General features: G+C 42.4%; 1 protein-coding gene across 17 annotated transcripts in view; it reads left to right on the forward strand.

The window, feature by feature from the left end:
• Positions 1-27,013, forward strand: part of PROM1 (prominin 1) — a 129,879-nt gene that overhangs the window by 40,522 nt on the left and 62,344 nt on the right. For 14 of the 17 annotated variants that reach the window (XR_008308221.1, XR_008308222.1, XM_053254110.1 and 11 more), the window contains exons 4-9: positions 9,637-9,695; positions 14,593-14,619; positions 18,069-18,274; positions 21,478-21,598; positions 22,976-23,039; positions 26,912-27,001. Coding sequence is in view for 15 of the 17 variants with exons in the window: in XM_053254110.1 (XP_053110085.1) it covers positions 9,637-9,695; positions 14,593-14,619; positions 18,069-18,274; positions 21,478-21,598; positions 22,976-23,039; positions 26,912-27,001 (567 nt within the window). In the remaining 2 variants the exon portion in view is untranslated. The remainder of the gene's footprint in view (positions 1-9,636; positions 9,696-14,592; positions 14,620-18,068; positions 18,275-21,477; positions 21,599-22,975; positions 23,040-26,911; positions 27,002-27,013) is intronic. The other 3 variants (XM_053254120.1, XM_053254123.1, XM_053254118.1) reach the window with 1 other exon arrangement.

Consider the following 27,013-nt stretch of genomic DNA (forward strand, 5'->3'; position numbering starts at 1 on the left):
GTATCCTAAGCCAATAATTGAGGATTAAAATCCATGCTTTTGTTTCCATCCTCTGGAGGCCCGTTTCCAACCTCAGTGCTGCATTGGAGACACATCGAGGGACCCTGAATACTGCTCTAATGAACTTGGATTGGATTATTTCCAGCAGCCTATAGTTAGGGTAGGGGCCCAGTTAGCAGCAAATAACTTTAACCCTGCAGGGATAACCTCTCCACCTTTGGAGCGAAAGAATCTTAACATTGCTGAAGCACTTCTTTGTGCCTGTTGGGCAACGTAGTCCACATGGGCCTTCCATGACCCAGTGGCTTCCCCCCAGTAATTAATGTCAATATTGACATTGCTGCCCGTCTCTTGCTTCTACCTGAGGTTCCAAATTATACAGGCACTCTGATGCTCGTATAGTTGGTGCTTCAGCATTTTCAGTATAAAGCTTGAACATTCTATTGTGAAAAATATTCTATCTAAACTTCTCCTCTCCCTAATCTAAACAAGAATAGACTGCATTGCATGACTAACAGTTCTTTAATTACTGAACAAATTATAATAAAACAGGAATCCTGTGGGAATAACAAAAATGACCTACCTTATGGATTTCATGTAAAGTTTACAGAGAGATGTGTGAAGGGCTTTGAATAACTTCTTTGGAGCTCTAGAATATTGAGCATCCGTGCTTTAAGTTAATCCCCATCTCCCCTAATCATTCAGTAAATTTCCTTATCAAAAGCAGTGTAGTTCCTAGGTTAAAAAACTATGAAATAAGATTGGCCTCTGCAACAAGTTGTTTTAAAACAAATACAATATTTAGAATTTATAAGCAGAAAAGTCTGATGTTAATGCTTTAATAATTACTCTCCTGGGTTTAGTTTTGGTTAAAGATGAACAAGATTGGACTGTGGTGTTGAAGATAGGCTTTGCATAAGGTTGGTTGTCAAAATTAAAAGTAATTTTATATTTTTTTAAAGCCCTGTCTATCATATTAAACATTGATTTTGCATTGACTCCAGCTTTGTTGCCTGCAGTGCAGAGGAAGACACTGGGTCTGAAAGATCAAGGAAATGTGTGGGTGCATAGAGGGTTAAGTTGTAAGCAAGCACAGCATGTGTTAACTTCCACACCACATTAGCAGTTAATGTAGGCACACAGATTTACAATGTTTATGGTGCATGGATAAATTTGTAAGCACTAACTCCTTTTTAAATCCTAGATCTTAGCAAAGTGTTGTATGTCTTTTGTTAAATGTATTTTAAATGGAGGATAATTTAAATGTAAATTGTTTTGAGAAGCTTCTTTGAAATAACCGCAGTCCACAGTAGAGCTGTGGAGACAATTGGGTGAGATCAGCTGAGTTACAATTGTAGCAATTAAGAATAGCTAGGTTTGGCAAACAAATGTCATTAGGCTTCTTACTTTGGCAGAGGGAAGATACATACCTGTGTGGGAGAAAGACAGTGTGCTATTATATTACATATTGCCACTATAACAAGACAGACAAGGTAAATCCAATTCTGTGCATATGCATTGTAGCAGGAAGGTGAATTAAGAAATTGAATTGAACTGTTGATTAGAGAAAAATCAAAGGTCAATCAGTTCATTAATGCAATATCATTGCTATGTCTGAAATAGATTCAGTGCCAGTTTGTAAATGAATTATTCTGTGTTTGTTATTTACATTTATATCTCACTCTTCCTTCAGGTTGCTCAGAGCAGTGTACATGCTTATGTTAATCCTCACAACAACCTTGTGAGGTAGGTTAGGTGAAGGGATAAGTGACTGCCCAGAGGGTCGTTACTCTTTTTAAAAACTGTATTAAAACAAATTTACAACGCTAAACAGTATTGATCCAAACACAAACAGCAAAACATAATACGACAAACCCTAATCTGTCAATAAGAAAACAACCATAATTTCCCCTGTTAATGTAAAGAATAAAATGTGACCCAATTACATAAACATTATTTGTAGTCTGGTTTGAACAGTTAGCTTTTCTGAGATTGTGATATGTCATAGGTTCTTCTATCAGATGTCCATCAACATGGTTTGATTTTTCCAGTGTTTGGCAATAGCTAACCTGGCAGCAGTTACCATATACACAATTAAGTTATTTGATGTCACATATGTATTGATCCTAGAAAATACATTTCATGACTGACTGGGAATTTGAACTCTGGTCTCCCTGGTCCTAGTCCATCACTCTCACATCACCATCTGATGGGATGCCGATCTAATAATACCTATTTTGATAAAAGCCTTTTAAAATGCCATATACTAATAATGAATTAATTGATAGCTCTCATCCCGAACAGTAATGTGTTTATGTGGTGGTTTTCCAACCTGTGCCCAAATGTTCCTCTAGCATCAGAAAACATTGTAGGGGGAAAACAAATAATTGTATAATCATGCTAGTCAAAGGAATTGAGATGTTTAAGGAAACAACTCCAGAAATCTGGAGGGCTGAGCCTATTTTTTGAAAAGTCATTCATCTCTGTGAGCATCTTCTTTTAGAAGATAAACTAGGTCAGCAAATGTGATTTTATATCTGTTTCTGTGACTCATGATTCATGATATAATGAATGTAAAATAATAATAATAATAAATAATAATGTGAATGGAACTGGAATTGTGTTTTGTTAATGCTAAAGATGATCATTTTATATAGCACATCTGAGTGTTCCAAGGGCTTCACATATGTTTGGTTGTAATGGTTACACCAACACTATAAGATCACTGTTGTGATCACCATATTGTAAATGAGCAATTAAGGCTGAGAGGGTGTGCTTTGTTCAGGATTGACTTGATTTGAATCAAATCTGTCTAACCTGCCTTACAGGGTTGTTGTGAGGAAAACACAATAATGACTTTGGGCTTCTTAGAGGAAGAACAGGATATCAATATATATATATTTTTTAATTCATTCTCTCCCACTGGTGAGAATACCTCTTTCAAGATGGTACCTGTTCAGATAAAGGTGGTCATCATTTACAAGGAAAATGTATCTTCTTTCTTTTAAACTATCCATAAGCAGATTAATTGAGCTTTATTTAATTGATCAATTAACTTGTATTGTCAGTTAAGAGTTCTTTAATTGGGTGACCATCCTGATAAATATTGAATGTGCATTGCAGCCAATGTAGGTTTTGCATTGTGCTGGAAATTGATTTTTTTTTTACAAAGCCTCTTGTTGGAAAATGCCCCTTGGTATAATGCTCTGAGGGCTTATTTAAACTATCAGTATTCAGCTGCTCTCCTCTCTGACTTTTTAGCAAGGGATTCACGTAATCTTTGTTCTTTGGCTGGCCAACACAAATGACTTGTAGGGGAGATAGTCATCCCTCTTGCAGCGGATAAATATCTGGGATGAATTACAAATGAATTACATGTGTTTGTCATGTTTAGTATTATCTAAAGATTTAAAATGACTTCTGTCAAACTTGTGAGCTGTATAAATCATCAGAAAATTGAAACTTAAGAACAAATGTTTAATTTTTGCATGTAGGAAGACTGAGAACCAGTGTGGTGTAGTGGTTAGAGTTTCTCACTAGGTCCCAGGACAGCTGGGTTCACATCCCCATTCAGATCCCCTCCCTGCTGGGTGACTTCAGCCAGTCACTTAACTTTCAGCCCAACTTACCTCACAGGGTAAAATAAAATAACCCATGTACATCACTCTAAGCTCCTTGGAGAAGAGCAGGATATAAGTGTCAAGAAAAGAGAAAAGAAGCTTCTTAACTAGATGCTAGAACTGGTCACATTCCTATGGACGTACCCTCTAATTCAGTGGTCTTCACTATTTTTTTTATAGTGGGGGGGGCACAGCTGCAAGGCCTCGTTCTGAGGAGGGGAGAGAAAAGGGACTCGACGGCACCCTTCACCTATTATACACCTGCAGACTGAAGGTTGCTGCTATTTGTATACTTTGAAACTTTTTAATGTATGCATTGTTCTTGTGCCAGCCAAGCACCCATTTTCATTTGGAAAGGCAAAGATCTCTGGATCTTCACTCCTATAGTGTGGAATGTCTAATACTCCTGCCAGCTTCAGGCTGTAGTCTAAGCGATACTGGGGCTGCAGTCAATGTGGTGGAAGGTGGCTCATGCAAACTACTTTCTCGCACATGGTTTGAATACCAGTTTGAATTTAAATTGGGTCTGAGGAGGTGGTTCAGACAAATCCCCTCTCCACACACCATTATGGAAAGTTGAATGGCACACCCAAAGTTGGAGAGGATTGTGTGTGCTGCTTCCGCTATCAGGCTCACTATCTCTTTGTCTGCTTAAAACTGGTTAGAAGCATTTTGGAATAGAGGGTCCTCTTTCATTGAAAGCAGTTGGGGTAGAAGATCTCAGGACTAAAAAGGTATTGAACAGGGGCGTAGCTAGGGGAGAGGGGGCCTGTGTTCACCCTTCTCCCTGTCAGCCCCTCTGAGTGAGGGAGATAATAAAGTAAATAGGGAGGGGTGGAGCTGGGGAACCCATCTGCTCAATTATAGTTACACTCCTGGTATTAAAGGTATGTTTGCTGATACCACCAGTGCTATTTCCAGATGAAATGAATCCCACAATGCACGTATTTTTATGCTATTCTGATTTTAAGAGCTTTCTGGTCAATGAAAGGCTATTCTTGCTGAGGGGTGTGAGGAGAAACATTAAAACCCTCACACAGCAAAATAGGCTCTGTTTGTAAAGCAGTTCAGCCCAAGAAATTGTCTGGAGACCTTAGGTTGAGTTCAAAAAAGAAAGATTTATTAAACTATAAAACACTGTACACTAAGAGAGAGACATAGAATAACATACCCAAGCAGGCACTAGACTTCAACAACTGAATACTTCTAACTGACCAAGACAGATGTATTAATATCTCACTAGCGAACGCCTCACACAGAGCATCTGTGCACTCTTTGGGGTCGGCGGTTCCCCCCTCCCCCCACCTCTCCTGCCCCAGTCTCTCTCCTTGCCTCACCTCCTTTTTGCCGCGGCCAAGCCTCGCTGCAGCTGGGTCCAGCGGCTCTTCCTCACTCACGCCCGGGCCCAGCCTTTCCTTCTTTTTGCAGTGGCCCGGCCTCTCCACTGCCTCGGCTCTGCCTCACCCTGGCCCAGGTCCACCGGCTCTGGCTCACCACGGGCCAGACCCGGCCTTTCCTCCTTCTTGCTGCAGCCCGGCCTCACTGCTGCCGGCCTCTGTTCTCCACCACTGAGACGTGCCTCAGCCAATCAGGTGCGTCCCTCTGCTCCGCTGCCTAGCCAATCAGCTGGGTTGCCAGAACGCATCCCCACAGAGGCTGAGGCACGTCTACGAGAATTAAATATATAGATAGATACATAATGCCTCTAGTGGCCAGAAGTGGTTACTGCGGTGCTAAGATAATGCTTTAGAGAGAATTCTCACTTCTAACAAATTATTTGGGGAGGGGAGGGGCTGGGCCCTAGCTTGGCCACCTGCTTTGCATGTTCAATCCCTGGCATCTCCAGAAAGGACTGCAAAAAACCTTTGTCTGAAACCCTGTAGAGCAGTGTTTCTCAACCAGTGGTCCGCGGACTGCTGCCGGTCCGCGAGGCATTGGGTACCAGTCTGTGAGGCATCACTAATAACACCCCCCCCCCAAAAAAACCCCACAATTTTGGGCTGGGGGACCACCGGGAGCTCATTTCCAGGCAGCCCTCACTGCTGGATAATGTTCATTTCACTTCCTTGAAATGAACATTATCCAACAGCAAGGGCTTCCTGGAAATGAGCCCTGGAGAACTGCCCAAAATTGTTCATTGGGAGGTGCCTGGGGGTGGGGGTGGGGTCCAAGAACTGCTGGTCCAGGAACCTGCACATGAATAATGTACCGGTCCATGACTCCAAAAACATTGAGAAACACTGCTGTAGAGAAGCTGCCGGTTAGTGCAGGCAATACTGATCTAGATGGACCGTTCATCTGACTTGGTATAAGGCAGCTTCCTGCATATCCACATGTATGAAAAGGCTGCTCCTTTTAGATGGAAGGACTTTGGGCCTGCCTTGTGCAAGTTTAGTGTGCGATGTGTAGCTAGCCCCTGAGGCAGTACTGTATGTTAGCCCAACTGTTTACCTGTCTCCCACTCATGTAACACTTGCTTGGCAGGAGACTGATGTTCCAGTTTCTTGTTGGTGCTTAGTGTCTAGGGAGATTATTGTTAAGCCTTTGTTCTCTCTTGCCATCTCTTCAGTTTGTGGGTGGAGTGTTTGTGTTGTGAGGCAAGAGTTGTTGGTGGGGTTTTTTTTGCCAGTGGCCCAGATTCTTCTATTTTGAATGCTGAGCTGGTATTTGAAAATGCAACTGTCAGATAAGATTGACTTCAGCCCCTTCCCAAAGAGATTTGGTATACATATGAAAAATGTTAGTACTCCACTGTGATCAGGAAATCTGATGAGGCAGATGGTACTCTTGAATGTGTAAGTAGACTGGGAAAGCGACTGAGTAAAGCATTAATATAATTAGGCCTGCTAGTGAGCTTTACAAGCTAAATCCCTTTTAACCTCTGTGATGAAACATGTGCTATGTTAAAGGCTGGGATTATTAGTCATACTGGAAAGAAAAACCACCTGCATCTGCTCTAGCATAGAGGAAAAAAGTAATTTTAGTTAGTTGGTAAATAATGTTGCAGTCAAGCCACTTAATTTGGATTTCAGTATTTTCAGACAGAATGCGCATGTAGGTTCTGGCCTGGTATACATGTGCAACACACTGAGGTGGTAAAGACCCTGAGGTGGTAGACTTGGCTTTTCAATTGCAGGAGAAGGAAGGGTATAAGTCTAGGGAAGTGCACAGAACTGTTCAGAGCTCCATTCTAGGGTGCGCGTGCATGCACCCATCACTTCTGGTCTGACAGGGCAGCAGGGAAGTATGCTGCCACCCCTCTGGACCCTATTAAACTGCAGCGCTGGTGGGGGAAACATGGCGGGAGGGGTAAGAGCATTCTCCCCCACCCTTAAAGATATCCCCTCCCTTCACCCTCGAGCTGCCCCTGCCAGTTCCGTTCACATCCCTATTAGAGGCTATTAGATCCTGGGGTGGGGGCTAGAACTGAAGAGGTGAAAGGCCACCATCTGTCTGCTATATTAGTTACCTTGCAGGGAGCTTTGTATTTAAATGTAGGGGCCCATTCAGAATCTTGATCCCTCATCCATAGTCTAAAATAATGCAATAAATTCCACAGGTTCTGACCACCTCATTCATCTGCATGTGTATATCTGGCCTCTCTGTATATGTTGTTGTCAGATTGTGGAGGCCCTGGTTTCTAGATTTTTGGAGGGGGAGCAGAAGGGGAGGCTTTCATGCCAGGAGGATGTAGGGCTATATAGATGTCTTTGGGAGCAGAAGGGGAGAGCTTAGAACATAAACTATTGTTCAGGTGAGTTAATATCTCATATTGGTGAGTTGAGGGGCGGGAGCAGAGAAAGGAAGAATACTCCTTTCTTCTCTCTTGTTTCCATGTTTTGGAGTTGTCGCTTTAGTGGAGAAGTCACCATTGATTCCTGTTGGCAGACTTAGAGACTGTACATGGGTAATAGGCTGGGAGCTGGTTCAAAGAGCAGCCTACCATGGAAGACTCTTTTGCCTCTAGAGACATCAATGGTGAGTTGCTTTTACCCCCCCCCCGGCCACCCACTCCTGAGCCATTTTTAGCCTGCTTTCCAGTAGGCTTATGTTCTGTGTGTCCGTGTGTGTGTGTCCCCCGTATCAACTTCACAATGCCTGGACCAATATGAACCAAATTGGGTACAGTTGTAGGGACACCTCAGTGATGTAGTTTGTGATGATGTCATCCACACTGATTCAAGATGGCAGACGCATAAACTTTGGAGACACAAGTGCACTAACATGGACAGTCTAACCGATTTTAACCAAATTCCGTTTGCAGACTTTGAAAGCAATGGGGATAACTACAAGTTGTTCTAGTAAGAACTAATCAGCTTACTTTCCTTTCACTGTCTCTACAACTGGACTAAATCTGGTTCAAATCCACAAGTTAGTGCTCTTTTGCCTGCAAAGTTTACATGTCCATCATCTTGAATTGGTGTAGATGACAACATCACAAACTATGCCATTGAGGTCTCCCTGTGTACTGCAGATGAACCCAATTTGGTTCAAATGGGTTAGAGAGTCCACAAGTTAGTTGGCTTGTGCCTCAGATGTTCATGCTCCCACGATCTTGGATTAGGGAAGATGACATTATCACAATCTATGCCATTGACGTGTCCCTATGTGTCCTTACAGCTGCAGTAACTTTGGTTCAAATCGGTTAAGTGGTTCACAAAGATAACCCACTGGAACCTCAAAAGTTTACACATCCACCATCTTGAGTCAGTGTGGATGACATCAAACCAAACTACACCACTGAAGTGTCCCTACAACTGCACCCAATTTGGTTCATATTGGTCGAGGCATTGCAAAGTTGATGAGGCGGCGGGGACACATGCATGGAGACACACAAAATGTTGGGTGATTACATAAGCCTACTGGAAAGCAGGCTTAAAATGAATGAAGTAATGAAAAGCAAGTGTTTCATTACTCATTTGCTTTGCTAACTGCATGGATGAAGTTTGTTTAATTCATTAAGACATTCATGCATACCCCTAGTGTCACTTTTTAATGCTCTATGGGTATCTTATTCCAAACTTTTGGGAGAAATTTTCAGCTGAAAGAGCCTCCAGTTACAAAGTCCTATGAATGAGACATACTGTAAATCAATCATTCTGGTTTATTAGCCAGCATTGTGTCTAGAACAGGGCTACTCAACTTTGGCCTTCCTGCAGATGTTGGCCTACAACTCCCATAATCCCTGGCTCTTGGCCACTGTGGCTGGGGATTATGGGAGTTGTAGTTCAAAAACAGCTAAGGAGCCCAAGTTGAGTAGGCCTGGTCTAGAAGGAAGTTGAATGCTAGACTGAACTGAAGCTTAGCCCAACTGCTGTGGACATCTCCTCCCTGACATCCATGTTAGATGGGTAATGACTGACTTCCTTCAGCATCCTTCTCCTTTCAGAAAGAGACAAGCATACAGAGTGGTAGATAGAAAGTGTGCTTGTGGACCCTTCTAGCTGTACTTCCAGAAGATTAGTGGCAGACAACATGAACTGTGAAATTGTGTATGCATGTGTGTAGCTTTGATAAAAGTGGATGGCTAACATTTCACCTGAAGGGCTACAGTGCACAAACTGTTCCAACTGTCTTGCTTGCAAAGTTTCTAATGTGAAAAGTGTGTATGTCACAAAAAATTGTTTTTGCCTTGTTCAGATCCTTTGCCTTGAGCAATACCATTTGGGGCAGGGCTCTTGTGAATTGGGAGTTTGCTCTCCTCTTGCATCCTAAACTTGTTTCTGTTGTTACCACAAGAAGAGTTCAGACTGAGCAAGTGATGTAATTCATTTTCACTAACCTCTAAAACATTTAAGTAAGCTTAGTTTTCCAAATATCTTGAAGAATTCTGTGTCTCTTTTGAGTGTCAAAAGGCATGTGACATAAACCTTGAACAGTTAGTTAAAGTAAACGTGGGGGCATTATTTCACCAATCTGTACCTTAATTATAATTTCATTTTTTAGAGTAATGTTTAAATGATCACGTTTACAAAATTCTTTCTCTAAATTTGAGAATGTTCTTGCTTATTTTCAGATCTTATTAAAAAGCTAGCACAGCAAAAGTTTGGAAGTGTGCCGGGTGATTATCAAAAGGTAACTTTTTCTGTTTGTACTAGTGGTGGCGGGTGTGTGGGGGTGTGTGGAGTACCTTTAGACAGAGCATTGTGTGTTAAACTATACATAGATGTAGCATAGTTACTTTATGAATAACGACCTTCCAGAGTTCATTGTGCCAACACTGCATGATAAGGCCCCATAAATGTTTCATTTTGTCCACTTTCAGTGTTTCTCATAATCTATTACTGGGTTCAGATGTCCCAGCAAATCCTGGCTTGTTCTAAACCAGGGCTGCTCAACTTTGGCCCTTGTGCAGATGTTGGCCTACAGTTCCCATACTCCCTGGCTATTGACCATTGTGGCTGGGGATAATGGGAGTTGTAGTCCAAAAACAGCTGGGGGGCCTAAGTTGAGCAGGCCTATGAACCAAGACTGGATGTTTAAAAACTTCTTCCGCTTGTGTGTGTGAAGAAGGAAGAGTTCTTAAGCCTGAGGCTAATGTATGTACATTGTCCAGAACCATGGCTATGGGGTGATGTCTGAACTAGGTAATAGATGCTTAAGGATTTTTCCAACAGAAATGTGAATTATACAAACACACTTGTAGTTGCTCACTGTTAATTGCTTTTATATATGGAGCCCACATCTTGAGTACTGGCTTCTGATATTGGTCCAAATGTACTTGTTCATTTCTCTTTTTTGTTTCCTCATTCTGTTCCATTATCAGCTCCAGAACTCTTCACAAATTATACTTCTCATTGTAAAGTGGGATGGATTAACACATAGGCATGATAGTCACTTGCCTACGGAAGCAAATTTGGGGAGTCGGGGGCAAGTTAAATCTATTTTTAAACTTGTTTTCAACTGCCACTGTGCGTGAGGAGAGACCAAGGCAGAGGCATCGGCAAGAGCTCCTTCCCTGAGCCTACCTGCCTCCCAAATAACAAGTTGGGCCATTTTTACCCATTTTGGGACTCTCTGCAAATGTGTTTGCCTACAGGCGGCAAAAAGCTTAATCCGACCTCATTGTAAAGCAACTGCTCTCTTTCAGACAACAATTTCTTTAGAAAGAAGACAGATCCCATTGTACCAGACAAAACAAATACACGGAGCGGAACGGATCCCTTAAAATCCTACAGCTTCCAGAGATAAATATATTAATGCCAGTTGTATAAATACCAACACCTTTTGGAACCTTTTAAAACTGTGGCTTTCTTATATTTAGCCGGGGATGAGCCACTGTCCCTGTTTAACTTGGCATGGTTTCCCTTCCAGTGACTATTGCTGGCATTTCCTTGTGTTATTTTTGGGACAGGAAACTGTCTTTGCTTCTTTTCTGCCATTCAGACTGCTTTGAGAACTTTTTTTTCCCTTGAAGTGCTATGCAGATATTCTGCATTTGTTATGAGCAAGTAGCTCTTCATCAGGTGGCTGTTAGTAACAATGACCTACTAGTAGGTCATTAGCATCTTTTGGAGCAAAGTTGTTAAATAAATAAATAATAAATAAATAAAAATTATAGTAGATGCTAACTACTCATTTTCTGACAAGTCACTGAAGAAAAGCTATTTGCTGCAGCCTAGTGGCATCAATCAATTTATCTCTTGCATGACTCTTTCCTCCCCTGCTATGCAGTGCTGCCCTTCTGCTGTGTGGTGTTAGAACAAATATAATAGCCCGGTTATTCAGTCCCCTGTAATATCAATAACATTTAGCTGCTACAGAAGACTTTACATGAATTTTAACTTCATGCTCAAATTATCAAGGTAGCATGAAAACCGTTTTTTATTAAAAACAAATTGCAAGTGAGAACTGATGTGGTGTGTCTAGTGGATGACTGAGTTTATGAATCAGTTCAGATCTTGCCTTTGCCGTGAACTTGCTTGATGGATTTAGGCAAGTCACTCTATTTGCAATATGGGATGAGCATTTACTTACCTTACAAGGTGGTTGCAAGGATTACAAAAAGAGTATGCAAAGTGCTTTTGCATACCCTAAAGTGCTATGTAAATTGTAAATGCTTGCTTATAGATTTAGTATTATACGTGGATGCTTGGTAAATTATTCTCAACCAGTTGAAATTTTTGAGGGCTGAAGCACAGTAAATATATCCTACACTTGGATGGAGATTCTTAATATCTTTCCATCGTGTCAGTAACCTTTCTCCTTTCAATACGTCACGGTGGCTTCAGCTGTACCACTAAGCCATGATTATACCATGGTTTAGTGTTGCTAGCACAAGCCTCAGACTCGTGCTTCCCCATCCCTTTCACATGTAAGGGGAGGAAAATTGCTGCTTCTGTTCCTGGTTTAAAACAAACTGCTGTGTGTGTCAGTGTGCCTAAACTGGGGATGTGCAGAACCAGTTCGATCGCAAACTGGACTGCCACTAACTGGGCTTGTTTGAGTAGTTCAATCATGAACAGCTTCGAGCTGGTTCGTCAAACTGACCAGCCCAGATGATCGGTATGACCGAACTGGTTCGTGTATCCATGATCTGGTCCAAATTCGTATCAAACGGTCTGTGCGCACCCCTAGCCTAAGCCTGGCAAACTGTAGTCTGTTCTTACTGTGGTTTATAAACAAGCCAGGTAACCAGGAACCAAAACCAACAGATTTCCTCCCCTAGCATGTAAAAGGAAGTGGGGAGCATGCAAGCCTCATCACTGCATTTGAATGTTGGCAAATGCCTTTTTAAGTGTAGTAGATTATTTTCTGAAATTACAGCTGATGGGTGCTCCTCCAAAAAAAACCAAGGCTAATTGCATGGGACTGACATGACAATGGACTTGATAGGAAAGCCCCCTCTCCCTAGCTACTCATCTAGCGTAGGGATGTGTGGTTGACCCTTGAGCTGGTTCGACATTGAGCCGGTCTGACTCGAGGGCTCGCCCTTGAGCCGGGCCTGGTCTGGCTTGCACTGAATCTCCCCCGGGCTGATTCAGCGGTTCTACAGTTAATTTTTTAAAAAAAACCTTGTCCACTCCCCTGAGGCTCTCTGGTTCCCCCTCTCCCACCGGTCTCCCCCTGGTCTCTTGGTCTTTTGGGGCTGTTCCAGCCCTTGCTGAGGTAGCAGCGGTGGCCTTTGTGGAGGCCACCGCATATGCACCCTAGTGATTTACATGGCCAGGTCATGACCTAGGCCACACAAATGGCCAGGGCACATGGGTGGCAGCCTCCAAAATGGCCACTGCCACCTCAGCAAGGGCTGGAATGGGCTGGAACGGCCCGAGAGAAACCAGGGGGAGACCAGCGGGGGGAGGGGAACTGCTGGACACACACACACACACACACACACACACACACACACACACACACACACACCCGTGGCCACCAGCAGCACTCCCGGGGGAGTCAGTAAGTCCACCACTTAAAACAAAAAAAGTCCTTGAATCTGAGCCAGGCCCCTCATTTGGGGTGCCAAAACTGAACTTGCCAGGTGTGGTTCAAGCCCAGTTCGGATTTGAACCTAACTGGGAAAAGCGGTTTTGTGCATCTCTACTCCAGAGTTTTATAAGCATGTGAAGATATCCAGGACTGGACATACCATAGTCTTGCAGTGAACTTTGAGCCCCTCCAAACATCTAAGTGGTAGGGGACATTGTTTATGCTTACCAATTGTAAGACAAGAGTGGTTTCTTTCTCTTGTGATTTGTTTGAGCTGCTGTTTAAATTGTGTTTGATGTGAAAAATCATTGCTGACCAAAAACAAGTGTAGAATACTTTAACAGATACAATGCTATATTATAGTTTTGATGCTGCAGTGCAAGTAAAAGCCTTCAAAAGGTCTTTGACTCTCATGCTCCCCTTTCTCTGCTCCCCCACGTACAAAAAAATCTTAATCTCCTTTCCTGGTTTGAAGCAAACTGTGGTTTGCTACTTTGTCTGAACTGCCAAACTAAAGTTTGCATTTGCCCTACAAATCAAGGATGGCAAACAGGGTTGTATCCTGGCTCGCTTCAAGCCAGGATTAGAAGAGGGGAACTGTATATGGGAGAAGCAGGGAGGTGGGCTTGAAACTCCCTGAAGCAACCTCATTCTTGTAGTACTAAACCATGGTTTGCATTCTGTCTTGAACCAACAGTGTGTGTCATAGCTGTATACCTGATCCTTTAATAAATCCCAAGCTACTGCCTTTTCCACTGCTATAGCAATAGAGGCTTGTCTTTGTGGAACAAGTAGAAGTTTGCTTTCAGATGACTCCTTTTTATTTTATTTTATTTTATTTTATTTTATTTTTGAATGCACAGCAGGGAAGGGCAATAAATAATTCAGGTCTGCCCTTGTGGAAATGAAGATTCTGCTTTGCTTGAACATGTGTAAATAAAACTTAAATGTAAAGGCTGATTCATGACCCCCTTTTACGCAGCTGCTTCATTCAAATACCAGAAAGGTCTCAACTCCCTACATAATAGATGGGGGAGCTTTAAACTTTGTAAATAAGAGTTTAAGAAGAGTAAATTTTCTGTAATGTTCTCCAATGTGTAATCTTCCCCTTGGGGTAATTCTGTTCAACAAGTCATTTTTAAAACTAACTATTTAGTCACAATGGTAAAAAAAAATTATTTTTTTTTGAGTTCAGGTAGTAGTAATAATAAGTAAGCAAACTGCAGAGCTATGTTACCACTGCCTCCCCCCAACCCCAAACAAATCTTAAAAGAACCAACAAAGATACTTGGGAAGTAAAAGTTTAGTGTCTATAAGAAAATGCCATGTAAATCCTAAATCATTTGCAAGATACCCCTGGAAGTAAACTGAAATTGGGTTTCTTTTTTTATATGTGTGATTACTTACTGTTCTCATGATTTTTAGCTTGATAGTATCTAAAACACTATAAATGTCTTTGGGTGCTTCATTTATTGCTCACCTGCCTTGTTTTTATGCATGCTGCTTGCGCATCATACACACTTTCCATCTGCCTTGACTTCCACAGCCAGAAAATGTTGTCCTGACTCTTCAGGTAAAACTTATGTTATATCTGATGCTCTGTCCGTTGTTTGGAAAATGTAACCTGTAACCAGTAACCACAAGCTGCCTCTCTCTTTTCTGTTTTCCTTATCGCTACCTTAGCTAGTTGTTCATTCTAACCATTTTGGTTGGGTAGTTCCAAAATTGTTGCTTTCAGCTTGTTAAAACCACGGTTTTGTGATTCTTAACAGAAAACAGGTTAAATATTCCCATTTCCCTGTGGCTAACACACATGCTTAACTCTCCTTGTAACTCTAATTAGGTCAATGGGTGTAAATGACCATGCATGGTAGCTGTTTCTGCTTGGAGCTATTTTCATTGAGGAAGTAGGGAAATGTGAGGCAGATTCACTGAGAGCAGAATTGGAGCATGATGAGATGTAGCTAGTGAGAAGCTGACTTGTAACTGGCCCTACAGGAAAATGCCCGGCAGCTGTTCTCCCTCTGTGCTTGTAATAGGCTGGTACTTATAAATGCCTAATAGTGGTAGAAGAGGAGCCAAGGAAGGTACAGAATAGCAGTGAATTAAATGGGCAACATCCACGACCCAGTGAAATTAATTGGATTTGAGTTAGTCATGACTTGTCTTTTTCTTCCGTATAGGGAGGCCATCCTCTTAACACTGCATTGTCAGTCACTGCATGCTCCTAGACAGGGCCAATCAAAATTGAGCAGGCTGGTTCCCGTAGTCCAAGTAGCTGTCAATCATGCCCCAGTTCTGGTCCTGTTTTGCTCCAGACTGTTAGCACTTGAAAATAATTCTCCTTGATTTGTTGCTTTTTCTTCTTCTTGCAGGCTAGTTCTGTTTTCTTTTGCTCCTTTTCGTTTCTCCATGTGCAAGGTGGTGGGGGGAAGGGAGTATTTTCACCTTAAAAAAAATTAATTTAAGTTATTGTTTCTCGCTGCTCCACTCATTGAGGTGACTCAGATTGGCGATATGTTGGCACTTGAGCATAAGAAGCACCACGCTGATCAGACCAAAGGTCCATCTAGTCCAGCATCTCATTTCTGGTTCTGACCAGCCAGATGCTTCCAGGTATTCTACAAGCAGGACATGAAGGCAACAGCCTTTCACCTGTGGCATTATCTGGCATGCTGCCTCTGGAGGTTCCTTTTAGCTGTCCTGGCCAATAGCCATTGATAAGCTTTTCTGCTCTAAAAATATGTCTGTGTCCCCTCTTAAAAAGCCTCAAGCCAGTGGTTGTCATGCATTTTGTACTAGCTAATTCCAGAAGTTCTGTGCTATATGAAGAAGTACCTCTCTGCCGATAGTTACTGCCCATAAGCTCCATTGGGTGGCCCCCAGTTTTGTACATGAGTTCTTTTTGCTTACATGTGCAAGAAGGGCACATTGCTTTGGAGAATCTACTTGTATTTCCTCATAGTTGCACTTTTGTTGTAGGTGTATTGCAGTTCCTACCATTCAAACTATGGTAACCTGTTACACTAGGAAAACTCTTCCTGCCTCCACTTAGGAACCCCTCCCCTCCCATTTGCATGTACATGTACACTGTTGTTCAGGTATGTATAAAGATGCTCATGTGGATGCTGTGTTTACATAGCATGAGCCTCCAAAGGAGCAAGGTGTTGCTTGTGCTTTGTCAGTGCCTTTGTGCTGAACCCCATGGAGAAGCATTTAGATGTACCTGAACCTGTGTGGGAGGAACTGTGGAGGCAGCATCATCCACACCGTACAAGTATATGTAAAAGGCATTGCAGTGCATGAGTTGCAGTTGTGAGCACGGTGTGCAGTGTTTTACAATCGCTTCAAAAGCAAATCCCATTGTGCTTCTGCCCTGCAGCCCCTCTTTCCTTCTGGAACACATTTCCCTTAATCTTGGATCATGAACTGCTTAACTTTGGAGGTGGCGGTTGTTTTAGGGAGAGGGTAGGCAGTGTTCCCAAGTGTGCTACGAGCTAATGTTAGGTCATCTTTGGCCCCCAGAAGGGTTGCCCAATAGGATTCCCAGCAATCAAGGATGGCAATACCTTAAACAGAACAAGAGAGCTTATACTAACTTGCATAATTCATAGGGGGTTGCAGAATTCAGCGTTTTTAGCGCAAAAGCTTGATAACCTAAAGTACACACAGCCCATAACATAAAGTACACATTACTAATGGCCTCGAAGTCACTCAAAAGAGGGAGAAGCTTGTATATATGTAAGAAGGGAGAAGCTTGTATGTTCCCTTGAATCCTCCACATGGCTCTAAGGAGGCACGGCTGTCTTTGAGAGCAATTGTTAAAGTGCACCATTTCCTAAGGCTTTCCCCCTTCAAATGAAGGTTTTTATTGTTTTCAGAAATGAGTAGTGCATCCACCTTTGGGGACAGGGGGCCATCTTATTTAGGTATTTTTCTATGTAAACCGCTTTGAGAATTTTTTGAAGAGCAGTATATCAATATAGTAGTAGTAGTAGTAGCATAGGTGACTTTTCAAAGTATAAATTAGAAACACATATACACACACACCCTATGTATGTTGAGAGGGGGAAGAGGACCATGTCTGCTGACCCCACACACCAGTGCCCATCTACCTGGGGGCTGCACCTCTGTGACCACTGTCAGTGTTTTTGAGAGGGGGTGCCCATATACACCACAGGAGCAGGAAACCTGGGGGGGGGGCTCCTGCTTCTGTGGTGTATGCAAGTACCACCCCCTTCTCAATAGTGCCAAATACATGGCCAAGCAGGGATGTGGCTGGTGGGTGTGTTGGCATCAGGAAGCTGGGCTAGCCGGCACAGTCCTGCTCTCTCTTTCTGAATTTAAGGGAACATGAAGGGAGGAAATAACATGAGCACAAAGCTTTAGTTATAAATTGCGGGACACAGGATTTCTCCTGCGTTAAAACTGGAAGCGCACTTAGTCCTTTTACTAAGGGGGAGAAAAGCATATTCTCCATTGATTCCCAAAGCAGTGGGCAGGAATCTTTCTTGCAGCTCTCAGATACTCCAGTTTTCATGTTTGCTTTCAGGCATCCCCTGTTAGTGCTGTCAGGGCTTGGAGATGGGGCTGTCCTTTCTGAATAGTGGTGGTACTTATGAGATTCTCCCGTACCTGTCAGCTGAAGCATGGGCTGTAGCAGGGAATCCTAGTGCATGTTTCCTCTGTCGAGATCATGACAGTGACTGTCATCAGCTATCTTCTCTGCTGAGATGTTTGCCCACATATTAGCAGAGAAGAAGGTAGTATAGAATCAGTTCTACATGGGGCCTCCCAGTTTGGGGGGCATAGAGTGGTGAATGTATCTAAAATGATGGCTTCATTTGCAGAGGCATATTTTAGGCCCACACTAGTCTTGCCTCAGGGCTTAGTTTGAGAATTGCTGGCTTAGTGGTTGGAAGATAGATTGGCTTGTTCTAGTGATGGTAACAAGAGTTAGTTTGCTTCTCTGTAACATGAATCCATTAATATCTGCTCTTGCTGTTTCTGTCCACACCGCAGGGAATTTACTATGAAATCGGTTTTCTCATCTGCGCTGCTTTGGGCATACTGTTTGTTCTGTTGTTGCCGCTGGTGGGGCTTTGCTTCTGCATGTGTCGTTGCTGTGACAACTGCGGTGGGGAGATGCACCAAAGACAGAAGAAAAACGCCGAGTGTCAGAGGGGCTGTTTTGCTACAACTCTTTTCGTTGCTTCTTTACTAATCAGGCAAGTACGGCAAAGTTGGGCACAATGTGCATTTTGCTTTGGCATATGGGAAAGGTGTATTACGTCTGGCTTATTATGCAGCCTAAACTTGTTGTTGGACTGGAACTAATCTGGACAAGTTAAAGCAGGGGAAAGTTATTTGTTGCTTCAGTCGATGCCTACAATTTACTGCCCAACTATTGTATTCTGAAGGAGTTGGCCTCAAATCACATGAGCAGCCTCACTGGCTGTAAGACAAACCAAAACCAAAAGGAGACCAATCTGCTTAGTAGTCCAGGAGGAAAAAATCTTTCCCAGCCGTGGCAACTGGCCTTAGTCCACAGCAAATTGTTGTTTAGCTAAACCCTGTACAGGTGAACCCTAGTATCCACAGGGGTTCCATTCTTTGCTACTGAACCGCAGATGTTGAGTCAATGGGACTCAGGGGTTTGGTTCCTGGAAGCACCAAAAAAGGCAATAAAGGGCCCTAAAAACGGTTTGTTTTAAAATGTTCTACTGTGCTCTGCAGGTCTCTAGGTATCCAGCCATGCCTCCCAAAAGTCCCAAATCCGACATTTTTGCATTAAATATTGCAGGTTTCTTTAAACAAAAAAAACAAATGAGCCACAAAATGGCTCTGTTCAACAAAATAGTGACCAGAAATTACCTCAGAGGTCATTTCCAACCACTCCCAACTACACAAAATTAACCCTTTGTGCACTCCCCCCCCACACACATATGCCAGAATCGGGTGTCAGTTACCTGACCACGGATATGCGGAACTGCAGATGTTGGATCTGTGAATGGCAACGTTTGCCTGTAAGCACAGCGTCCCCCTGAAGTCTTCTCCAGGGCTTTGCCAGGAGCAGTCCCCACTATGTCTTTTCCCATTTTCTGTAGTGTCTGATAAAGAAGGAAGTTGGTCTCCCCTTCCCGCCTTTCTCATTCCACCTGAAGATGTCAATCAGTCTTGTGATGAGCTGGTCCTAAGGCACAGGCTTCTGTGCTTCTCATCTTGAAGGCTTACAAGACATGATTAACCAGAATGTACAAGCCACTGCCAATGGCCTCAAAACTGATTTTCCCCCATAAGACCTATGGTTTCTCATCCCCATTAGGTAAGAATTGTTCCCATAAGACCTATGATTTCTTATCCCCATTAGATAAGAATTTCATATTGCTCACTACTTTTGCTACTGTAGGGTAGTAAATAATACATGTTGCGTGTAGACGTGAAGCTGAGTTGTTCTCCTGAGCAAATGTTTTAATGCAGTGTATCCTAGAAATAATTTCTTGAAAAATGTTACATTAATCTGGATATGTGCACGTTAAATAGTCCGATGCAAATGCACTGAAAACTGTCAGCTTGTATTGGCTGAGCATATAAGAGTGACTGCAAAAACCCCATCTTATCCACTCTCTTAGCTTCCTAATAATTAGCCGAGGCATTCTCTGGAATCTGAAATGTAGGTTAAGAGTGTCTGAAGCTGGCATCTTCCAAGTGGTAAATAATTGGCATGAATGTTTCCTGAACTCCCATTTAGTTCTCCAGCACCACCTGCTGGTTAACAATGGATTGTGAGGCATTTTTGAATTCCGGATTAAAGGAAGCAGCAGGGAAGTGACTTACCAGCAAGAGGTTGCTGGTTCGAATCCCCATTGCTATGTTTCCCAGGCTATGGCAAACACCTATATTGGGCAGCAGTGATATAGGAAGGTGCTGAAAGGCATCATCTCATACTGCGCGGGAGACGGCAATGGTAAACCCCTCCTGTATTCTACCAAAGATAACCATAGGGCTCTGTGGTCACCAGAGTTGACACCAACTCGACGGCACAACACCTACTCTTGAATTCAGGACCAGAGCCTGTTCTCTGTGTAGGTATTGGTTTTACCTCCACTCATAGGCATGTTTCGTTACTGCTTTATGCTGACGATATTGTTCTACTATCTCAAACCATGATAGGGTTAAGCTGTGCCTTAACTTCCCTGAGTGTCTATACTGTGAAGGAGGCCTTGGAGGTAAACTATACCAAGACTAAGGCGATGGTTTTTGCAAAACGCCCAAAATCCCATAAATGGACATAATATTGAACAGGTCAAGGTTTTCAAGTATTTAGGGGTTGTATTTCATTCCAGCGGATCCTGGAAAGCTCATCTTAGCTTAGTTTCTCACAGTGCCCAACAGATGGCAAATGTGATTAAATCTTTTTACTTCTCGAGAGGTGCTCTTTTTATCCCAGCGGCTGTCAAATTATTGAAAGCTAAAATATACCCTCAAATTCTTTATGGTGCACAAATTGGGCCATTTGATAATTTTACAATATTAGAAGCAGTTCAAACTAAATTCTTGAATTCTTGCCATCCTTCAAGCCCCCAGAGGCACAGCTAATGTGGTTCTTCATAGAGAGGTTGGGGTTACCACCTTGAAAATGAAAATCTAGTTTTGTATAATCAAATTCTGGCTGCATTTGGTTTTCTTCCCAGTCGGTTTAGCACCTTTAGTATTAATTGACAGCTTTACATCTAAATGTGAAATAGCTCTGAAAACGAAATTGCATCAACTGGGCACGTCCCAAGAAAAGCTTATAGGAGGGGTTTAGATCAGGCGATATGTTTTGTTAGGCAATGACTATTGGACATAGATCTGCAGGAGGAGTGTGCTCGACTACCAAGGGGAATCTATATTGGCTCTCAAAACTTCAGCCACAAACCGGCTGAATATTTAGATCATATGTTTTTACCTAAGTTTAGGAGAGCATTGACTCTTGCTCGTTTGAATGCCCTTCCCTCTGCCTTCCTAGATGGGAAATATAAACAAGTTCCATATGCATTGTGTCGTTGCCCTTGTGGCTCAGGGGATATAGAGTCAGTTCATGTTATTCTGTATTGTCAATTTTATACGGATGCTCGTATTAAGTTTATTGCTCCTCTCTTAAAGAATCATCCTGGCCATACGGATCAATTTTACTTGGATTTTTTTGCTGTCAAATTTTAAATCTGTTACTTCTATAAATGTGGCCAAGTTTTGTTTTGTTGCATCCAAACTTCGTAGAGCTTGTATTAGCAATTTGAATATTTTGTAAATTATAAATGTATTATTTTAAATGTTAAGCTGGTCTAAGGACTGTAACAAAATTTATCTACCTACCTATCTCCACTCCAAAACAGGTGAGTGTGTGCTTGCCATACTAAAATATTTCCCTTTTCTCTTTGGTCCATAGTATTGGGGTACTATTTGCTTATGCTGCTAACCAGCATCTCACAAGTCAAATCAGAGGAGCAAGGAAACTGATGAGTAGTAATTTCAAAGACATGAGGATTTTCCTGAACGATACTCCAGGGGTAAAGTGACACTTTTCTTTTGGTTAAAGTGATTAAGATAGAAATGTAGCAGTGATACCCTTAACCAAATGGCTTGATTCAGATGTCATGTCAAACAGGGTTTGGGCTATTTAGTTCTAAATGGCTTGGGACTGGTTTTAATGGTGAAAAGGTAGGATAACAATGTGCATCACTATTAATGCACAATGATAGCCTGCCTTTTCACTATTTAAAAAGTGAAGCTATAGTATAGGGTTCTAAACTATTATTATTTCACTTCTGAATGTGAAGTGGGCAAGCCATGATTGTCTGCTTTTTTGAGTTGGCCAGTCAGCTTCAAAAGTTCATTCATATTTTCATGGCCCAGCAGCCTCTGAAGGCAAAGTGACCGTTGGAACTGTGATTTTCAATTCAGTTTGCAAACTTACTTCAAATGATGGCTTTTGATTCCAGTTTGCTGGCTGATCACGAACAACCCCCCTGAAAATGTGTTGAGAGATCCAATCACAGGGATCTTCCATTTAAGATATAGTTTGACCCTAAGTTGTATCAAGATGCATCAAAGAAACAGCCATGAAACATTAAAACCACTTACCTATAGCAGTGATTGTTGTGTTTCTATTTCTCCTTGTTGTTGCCAATCATTAGGCCTTATGAAAGCGTGGGGGATAAATAACACACTAGCTGATGTGGCACAGAGCATCTGTATCCCTAGTTCTCCCTATCTTCCCCCATCTTCATTTTGTGCTCTCCCCCTTCAGTCCCATTTTATGCTTCCTTGCTTTTCCTCCCCGGCAGCTCGGCTGTTCTCCTGCCCGTCCCTGTCACTAATTGGCAGCTCGCTTGCAAACTCTTGCGATAGCTGCCACACATTGGATTAGCGACGGGTTCGTTTAAGAGAGAAAGATTTCACATGGAAAACGTATATTTTGGGAAACCTTGGCAGTAAATCTGAATTGGCAGCTTTCCCTAGGAAATTTTAACTTGGATAAAAATTGGGATTCCAAATTCTAAAAGGATACTCAGCCACTTTTTCAAAGGTCAATTTAAAAAAAAACAAAAAACCCTCCCAAACTCTACTACTTACAGCCACAAGGAGGGTAATCTTCTATAAAGCAGCAAGGTAATGAGTGCCTAATAGAAGCAGCATTCCCTTTTCATATTGTTTGAGGACATCCTGAGAAATCAGTATCTGTGCCTCTTTGGTTTCTAAAGGAAGCAACAGCTTAGGCTACATTTGGGTGAGTGTTTGTTCCATTGGAGACTCTTCATTTAAGGATTTGTTCCTAGAACTGCAGCTTTTGAAATATGAAATTTAAATGTGCTGGTGTATTTATGTGTGATCACATTTTTTAAAATCTTTGAATAAAAATACATTTATTTATTTATTTATTTTAGCAAATTGACTATTTGGTGAGCCAATATAATACTACCAAGAAGAAAGCACTTTACGACCTTAATAGTAAGTAAACTTAATACGATTATCCTACAGTACACGGGGCTTGCCTTAGACAAACTATTATTCTCTCAGCCCTCAGCTTCCAATTGGAAATGATAGTGTTGGCATATCTTATACCTAAAATGTATTATTAGATGCTAAGTACAAAAATAACCATGCTAATAATAAAGCGTTTAAATAGTAGGTTAATGTGCTACAAACCAAACCCAGGTTAAGATCTGATGCAAAATTTGTGATTGCAACTGAGTTGTTAAACACAAGTAAAGTCTTAGTAAGGCTGTGCTTTGGAGTATCTGAAGCCAAATAACATGTTAGGAACATAGGAAGCTGCCATATACTGAGTCAGACCATTGGTCTATCTAGCTCAGTATTGTCTTCACAGACTGGCAGCGGCTTCTCCAAGGTTGCAGGCAGGAATCTCTCTTAGCTCTATCTTGGAGGAGCCAGGGAGGGAACTTGGAACCTTGGAACCTTCTGCTCTTCCCAGAGCGGCTCCATCCCCTGAGGGGAAGATCTCATAGTGCTCACACTTCTAGTCTCCCTTTCATATGCAACCAGGGCAGACCCTGCTTAGCTAAGGGGACAAGTCATGCTTGCTACCACGAGACCAGCTCTCCTCTCCTATGTTGCTCTGCAAAGTTGTCAGCCTTGCAAATTGGGGAAGAACTCAGCCTCTGTCATAACAACGATATACCTCTTGAAGAGGAAAAATGCCTTCATATTTGGTGAAGCCCCTGGTGGCGCAGTGGTAAAACTGCCGCCCTGTAACCAGAAGGTTACAAGTTCGATCCTGACCAGGGGCTCAAGGTTGACTCAGCCTTCCATGCTTCCGAGGTCGGTAAAATGAGTACCCAGAATGTTGGGGGCAATATGCTAAATCATTGTAAACCGCTTAGAGAGCTCCGGCTATAGAGCGGTATATAAATGTAAGTGCTATTGCTATTGCTATATCTGGAGAACTACCATTTTATGAGGACTCATTTTCTTTCTATAAATGATTTTCTCTTCTGAAGAGGAGAAGAAAAGAGTTGCAATATACTCATGATACATGAAAAAGTTAATGTTTTAACTATCGCTAACTTTGAAACTGCAACGGCAGCATTGAGACATCAAGCCCAGTTAGATTGTATACCCAAAAGGAGGAAAGGTACCACTAAGTCCAGGAGGATGCCAGCATGGCTAACAGGTAATGCCAAGTAAGCCATAAAAGGAAAGAGAACTTCTTTCTGAAATTGGAAGACCTGTCCAAATGAAGAGAACAGCAAGGAACACAAACTCTGGAAAAAGAAATGCAAGGTGACAATAAGAGAGGCAAAAAGAGTTTGAGGAACGTTTAGCTAAAAGCATCAAGGGGAATAACAAAAACTTCTTTAAATTCATCAGAAGCAGGAAACCTGCCAGGGAGGCAGTTGGACCATTAGACAATGAGGGCGTGAAAGGGATTATTGAGGATAATATGGACGTTGCAGAGAAGCTAAATGAGTTTTTTGTATCCATCTTCATAGCAGAGGATACTGAGCATATACCTGTTCCTGCACCATGCTTTTTAGGGATGGAGGCTAAAGAACTAAGTCAGATAGAAGTGACAAGAGATGATGTTCTTAACTGTCTGGAAAAACTGAAAACAAATCGCCGGGACCAGATGGCATCCATCGAAGAGTCCTCAGAAGAACTCAGATGTGAAATTGCTGACCTCCTTGCCAAAATAAATCACTTATCCCTGCAATCGGACTCTGTACCGGACCGGAGGACTGGAGAGTAGCAAATGTAACACAGATTTTCAAAAACTGATCCAGGGATGATCCAGGAAATTACAGGCCGGTTAGCTTAACGTCCTTTCCAGGAAAATTGATGGCAAGCAATCAAGGATAAAATTGTAAAGCACGTAGAAGAACAGGCCCTGCTGGGAGAGAACCAGCATGGCTTTTGCACAGGTAAATCTTGCCTCACACTCTCTTTGGAGTTCTTTGAGAGTGTCAGCAAGTGTGTGGATCAAGGTGATCCAGTTGACATAGTATACATGGACTTCCAAAAAGCTTTCGACAAAGTTCCTCATCAAAGATTCCTGAGGAAACTTAGCAGTCATAGGATAAGGGGACAAGTACATGTGTGGATTGCTATCTGGTTGAAGGACAGGAAACAGAGGGTAGGTATAAATGGAGAGTTTTCACAATGGAGGGAAATAAGAAGTGGGGTCACCCAGGGATCTGTCTTGGACTGGTGCTCTTTAAATTTATTCATAAACGATCTAGAAGCAGGGGTAAGCAGTGAGGTGGACAAATTTGTAGATGATACCAAACTCTTTCAGATAGTGAAATTCCAAGCGGATTGTGAGGAGCTCCAAAAGGATCTCTCCAAACTGGATGGGTGGGCGACAAAATGGCAAATGCAGTTCAATGTTGGCATGTGTAAAGTGATGCACATTGGGATGAAAAACCCCAACTTCAAGTATACGCTGATGGGATCTGAGCTGTTGGTGACTGACCAGGAGAGGGATCTTGGGGTCATGGTGGACAGCTCGTTGAAAGTGTCGACTCAATGCGTGGCAGCTGTGAAAAAGTTCAATTCCATGCTAGGGATCATTAGGAAGGGGATTGAAAATAAAACTGCTAATATTATAATGCCCTTATACTAAACTATGGTGTGACCACACCTGGAGTACTGCGTACAATTCTGGTTACCACATCTAAAAATGGACATTGTAAAACTGGAAAAGGTGCAGAAGAGGGCAATGAAGATGATCAGGGGCCTAGAGCACTTTCTTTTTGAGGCAAGGCTACAACAGCTGGGGCTATTTAGTTTAGAAAAAAGACAACTGCGGGGAGACATGATAGAGGTGTATAAAATCATGTGTGGGTAGGAGAATGTAGACAGAGAGAAATTCTTCTCCCTCTCACATAACGCTAGAACCAGGGGTCATCCCATGAAATTGATTGCCAGGAAATTTAGGACCAGCAAACAGAAGTATTTTTTCACACAATGCATAATCGACTTGTGGAATTCTCTCTACAAGATGTGGTGACAGCCAACAACCTGGATGGCTTTAAGAAGGGTTTGGATAACTTCATGGAGCTACTAGTCGGTGGGCGGCTACTAGTTGGTGGGCGGTAGGCCACCTCCAGCCTCAAAGGCAGGATGCCTCTGAGTACCAGTTGCAGGAGAGTAACAGTAGGAGAGAGGGCATGCCCTCAACTCCTGCCTGTAGGCTTCCAGTGGCATCTGGTGGGCCACTGTGTGAAACAGGATGCTGGACTAGATGGGCCTTGGGCCTGATCCAGCAGGGCTGTTCTTATGTTGTTAAGTACAAATATGCCCCCTCACCCGTGTCCTGTGTATTAATGGTTCTTAAGCTTTTAAGGGTTATCTAATCAAATGATAATGTACTTCATTTACTTTTGTTGAAGTGGGGCTATAAATCAATAATGCCACCTCCATGAAACATTTAAATGGGTAGATTGGTTTAATATTTAATAGTTGGAGGCTTTGTTATTCCTGGCTGCTTTGAACATAAGAAGCTACCTTGTACCAAGTCAGACAATTAGTCCATCTATGCAGACCCTGCTTAGCAAATTGGTCCTTGGCATGCAAACCAAGGCATACCCTGCTTAGCAAAGGGGACAATTCATGTTTGCTACCACAAAACCAGCTGTCCTCCCTAAATGACTAAAAATGATGACCACAGTGGCTTTTTTACACCAAACTAGAACTTGATCTCCTGACTAAATTTAGAAAAATAAAGTTTAGGGGTTTGTTTAGATGCATGTCATTTTGATCACATTAAAGGTATGGCATTGAAAAGGTGCACAGCTGTATTAAACCAATACTGTATATTAAACCAATATGGACCTGATTATATCCCGTCTCTTTTCCAACAGATGTCGGGCTATTGCTTGGCAGCCGAGTTCAGGAGCAACTGGGAAAGGAGGTGCGCCCTGCCCTTGATTCAGCTCTAACCATGGCCGGAGGTAACAGCAGAC

Source organism: Hemicordylus capensis, chromosome 5 (assembly GCF_027244095.1).
Source record: "Hemicordylus capensis ecotype Gifberg chromosome 5, rHemCap1.1.pri, whole genome shotgun sequence".
In the NCBI taxonomy this organism is placed as follows: Eukaryota; Metazoa; Chordata; class Lepidosauria; order Squamata; family Cordylidae; genus Hemicordylus; species Hemicordylus capensis.